Genomic DNA, 4,416 nt, shown 5'->3' with positions numbered 1-4,416 from the left:
AAAATGCCTGAGAGATGAGCAAAAGTAGGCAGCGATGGATAATACTTTAATTGATCTGTTCATTCATTTTGTTTTGAAATAAATGCACAAAAAAACGGACCAAACTTTGTACTCCCAATAATATAATTTTACTTTTATAATTTTATTCATAATTATAATTTTTACACAATAATTCACAAATATAAATTTAATATTATTTAACGAAATGATAATTATATACTCTCTTCGTATAATTGTGTTACCATGTAAAATTAATGAAATTCTGTATTATAATCCAGCTCAGGGATCATATGGGAGACGCGTAAGTCGATCGGCAGTCGATGGCGAGCATTAAGTGTTAAGGAAGTCAATGCTATCGAAGAGGGATATCAACGATACATTAGGGAATTGCAAATCGGCAAAATGGACGCGGATTATCGGATAATGTTGGACCCAAAACTAATGGTAAAACAAAAGGTTTTCGCTTTGAAGTTTTTAAGGCTTGGATCTAATTTAATTTCTGGATTAATTTCTGGACCACAAGAAGCATTTATCGTTACTTAATTTTTTAAATCATTTTTCATTATATCTAGGTGGATTATTTAAATATGGAAATGCTGAGGCCGCATCGTAGATACATGAGACGCACCTTTCAGACTGGACTTTGGCTGCAATATCGCACTTCAGCGCATCAGGTACAGCTGCATGCAAAGATCAACAAACTTCAGATCGACAATCAGTTGTCGGAGTGTGTTTTTCCAGTTATATTAGCTCCAGTGCCACCGCCAAAGAGTGTCACGCAGAGTACAGGTATTATCCTTTTGATGTGAAAAACACTTTTATTGCATCTCCTGTAATATGCAATTTTAATCTTCAAGTATAGATATAGATTGTTTGTACCTAAGAGAAAATTTTAGGTAATTAGTAAATCAGTACGATTGGTACTATGAGATTCTAAATTGTAGATAAAAAAATTTGGAATCTTCTACCGATTCGGTTTAGTTGCATTCTGTACTTCAAACAAGATTCTTTAGAAATCTGGTTTGTAAAATACTATAATCGAAAGTTAATCATTGTTTATTTATGAAAACATAATTCCTAAATTTTTTTAAGAATTATGTATTTTAAGAATTATCTATTTTTCTCATTTATGTATCTTTTTTTCCTATTTTTTGTGTATTTCTGTAGTCATGAAACCTTTTGCGGAGCTAAGTATGGTCAAGCGCCTATTGGAGCACAGCACTGTGCAACAATTCCGATACTTCAAAGTTCTCATACAAGAATTTCATATCAAGGTGGACATTGTCTTCATAAACGCGATAATGAGCTTGCTCGAAGCGAACGAAGTCAACGACGCGGAAGAGGTGAGATGCGAGATATTGCGTCTTATTTAGATCGTTCTGTAATATATAGATAATCTTGTTTGTTTGTTTCAGAGTGCTTTATTCCGTAAAGACATGAAACTAGTCGATGAACCATTAATGTATCACGTCAGTTTGATCACCACGGCCGAGCAGAAGAACTTTTTCGATCTACTACACTTTTCGCCTCTCAAGGTGTGTCACGTTTCAATATATGGATACAAAAATGTAAATGCTAATTATTATTTGACAGGTAAATCTTTATCTCCTTTTTCTTTTTTTGTTCACAGATACACATCAGTTTTTCAATGACCGGAAGCGGAGGAGGGTCCTCCGCGTTGCCGCAAGTATTGAACGTGCTTTTGCAAGGAATTGGAGTAACTTTGACAGATATTAACGACATTGTATTCAAGTAAGGCCCTTAATTAGTACAATTTACAATTAGTACAATTAAAAATATTAAAAATTACAATTAAAGATATTTAAAAGCGTATTAGAATTTCTGAAGTAATTTTCTTTGTAGTCTGCGTATTATACAAATTCTGAGATTATAAGATTCTAAGTATTCTTCTATTGATACAGATTGGCATACTTTGAGAGAAATTACGTGTTCATGACGCATAAGCAGCTCGTCTCTGAGGCGAGCACTCATTACGCGGGCCAAGCAATTAAGCAGGCCTATGTACTCGTGCTGGGACTCGATGTGATCGGTAATCCATATGGGCTTGTGATCGGAACTATGAAGGGTATCGAAGATCTGTTCTATGAACCCTTCCAAGGAGCCATACAGGGTCCAGGAGAGTTTGCCGAGGGTCTATTCCTCGGAGTGCGCAGCATGTTGGGCCATACTGTCGGCGGAATGGCGGGCGCTGTATCGAAGATTACGGGAGCGATGGGTATACATCTTTCTCCAATCTTTTAAATTTTGCTCTACTAAAAAAGTTGTATTTTTACACTCGCAAAAGATAGTATTAAACAAGAATTTTATATTATGCTTAATTGTCGTAATTTTTAGCATTTGACAATTTTGTATTTTAAAATATTACAATATTTATTAATTTTATTTACGTTTTTGCAGGCAAAGGTATAGCTGCTCTAACCTTTGACAAAGATTATCAACGAAAGAGACAAGAACAGCTCAATAAACAGCCCGCCAATTTACAAGAAGGTCTTGCACGAAGTGGAAAGGGTTTAGTAATGGTAAGATCGCAGATGAATTATGTTAATTATTTAATTTAATATATTTATGAATTTGTTTATGTTATTTGATAGGGTGTAGTCGATGGTGTGACTGGTGTCGTAATGAAACCTTTATCAGGAGCGAAAGAGGAAGGAGTGGAAGGATTCTTCAAAGGGTTTGGAAAGGGTGTTGTTGGACTTGTCACTAGGCCTACTGCTGGTGTTATTGATTTTGCAAGTGGTTCCTTTGGAGCAGTTAGACGGTACTTGTTAATTATGCAAAAGCAATCTTAATTAATGAATAAGACAATTAACTAAAATTTGGAATTGTTCAGAAATTGGTTGTTAATGTATATGGGAAATTATCTTCAATGTATTTATTTCAGAGCTACTGAATTAAATGAGGAAACAAAGAGAGTACGATCGCCTAGATTTCTGCAACCAGACAGTCTCGTTAGGCCATACATAAAAGATGAAGCCGAAGGCAACAAAATATTGCTAGTAAGAGTTCTATTCTTCTAAGAGTTCTTAACATCTTTTATCTTCAAAATTGTTAAATAAATTTTTAAATGGTTTATTCTTCGTAGATGCATTCTATTATAATAGTACATTTTTATACAAAATACGTATCATGAATTTGTATAGGATTATATTATAAAAATTATAAATAAATGAATAAAGGAAAATTAAGATATTCCATAAAGAAATATTTTTTATAAAAATTATAATATCTTTGTAAAAAATTATATAGAATTAAATTTTATTTATTATCTTATATGTACGAATATTCTTGTTATATACAACAAAGTTTATAATTTATTATATAAGACTTCTTTTTCATAGGAACTAGAAAAGGGGAAATATGCGCATACAGATGTTTATGTTTATCACGTATTCATCAATAAAGACGTGCTTTTATTCACCGACAAAAGATTATCGTACCTTGAACGTAGTGATTTGTTCGGTGGCTGGAGGGTTAGTATTTATTACATTGATTTTGCTCGTTAGTTTTCTCAAAATAAAAGAACTAATGCATCTATATTTTTACCATTTTTTTTTTTTTTTCAGATTGATTGGAGTCACACTTGGAACGAATTTAGCGAATCGGCAAAAGTCGTAGAGAAAGGTGTACAGATTTTTATTAAGGATATTAGTAGGAAAAAGAAACTCGGCCTATTCGGCAGTACATCTCAATCAAAAATACTTTTAATATCAGATTTTAATATTAAACAGGTATGTATCTTGTTACATAATTTCACAAAAGTATTTTCTATGGAATGTCATATTATTTTACGTTATATGTTGATATATATTTTATTATTTCATGAGTCATTATTTTTTCCATAGTTATTGTGCAGTAAAATACAAGAACAAATTAATCAATTTAGAGCATAACGCAATGATGCGCAAATGTGAAAGAGAAACACTCGAGCAATTTCGAGTTATATCAGAAAAGAAAACAAGCGAATGAAAAGGCAAATTAAGCTTCTTTACTTCCGGAATGCTTCGCGAACGCAAATTCGCACAATTTTTATGCACGTTTTCTACAGACTATTCTATTTATAAGACTGATACTGCGTGATCGCAATAATCAGATAAAAGGACGTTACTTATATAGTGAAAGAATGAAGAAATTGAAAGAATGTAAACAAAGACGTAAGAATATAAAGGTACCAAAAAACTGAAAAGACATACGGGATGTACTTTTTTACTTTACTTACCACGCAGTTGTTCAGAACTTTTATGTTGTCGGTATTATTATCGAGCGAACAACGTTAGATTGGCACAAAAGATTTGTCACAATCTATCAAATAAAACTGAGAAAACGAAATTATGTAACTTTAAAATTATTTTTATCTTGATTAAGTATATATATATATATATATATATATATATT

At 32.2% G+C, this 4,416-nt stretch overlaps 1 protein-coding gene across 1 annotated transcript in view; it reads left to right on the top strand.

The window, feature by feature from the left end:
* The window catches only part of LOC105621817 (vacuolar protein sorting-associated protein 13C), a 25,388-nt gene extending 21,474 nt beyond the window's left edge, over positions 1-3,914 (top strand). The window contains exons 33-44 of the mRNA XM_012203265.1: positions 279-444; positions 573-789; positions 1,168-1,343; positions 1,416-1,535; positions 1,631-1,752; positions 1,923-2,236; positions 2,419-2,540; positions 2,613-2,782; positions 2,906-3,020; positions 3,363-3,494; positions 3,588-3,752; positions 3,867-3,914. Coding sequence (XP_012058655.1) covers positions 279-444; positions 573-789; positions 1,168-1,343; positions 1,416-1,535; positions 1,631-1,752; positions 1,923-2,236; positions 2,419-2,540; positions 2,613-2,782; positions 2,906-3,020; positions 3,363-3,494; positions 3,588-3,752; positions 3,867-3,914 — 1,867 coding nt within the window. The remainder of the gene's footprint in view (positions 1-278; positions 445-572; positions 790-1,167; positions 1,344-1,415; positions 1,536-1,630; positions 1,753-1,922; positions 2,237-2,418; positions 2,541-2,612; positions 2,783-2,905; positions 3,021-3,362; positions 3,495-3,587; positions 3,753-3,866) is intronic.
* The last annotated feature ends 502 nt before the right edge of the window (positions 3,915-4,416 follow it).

The sequence above is a fragment of the Atta cephalotes genome (genome assembly GCF_000143395.1).
Source record: "Atta cephalotes unplaced genomic scaffold scaffold00037, whole genome shotgun sequence".
Lineage (NCBI taxonomy): Eukaryota > Metazoa > Arthropoda > Insecta > Hymenoptera > Formicidae > Atta > Atta cephalotes.
The sequence above is the reverse complement of the archived record's forward strand: the minus strand, read 5'-3'. Positions and strand labels throughout refer to the sequence as shown.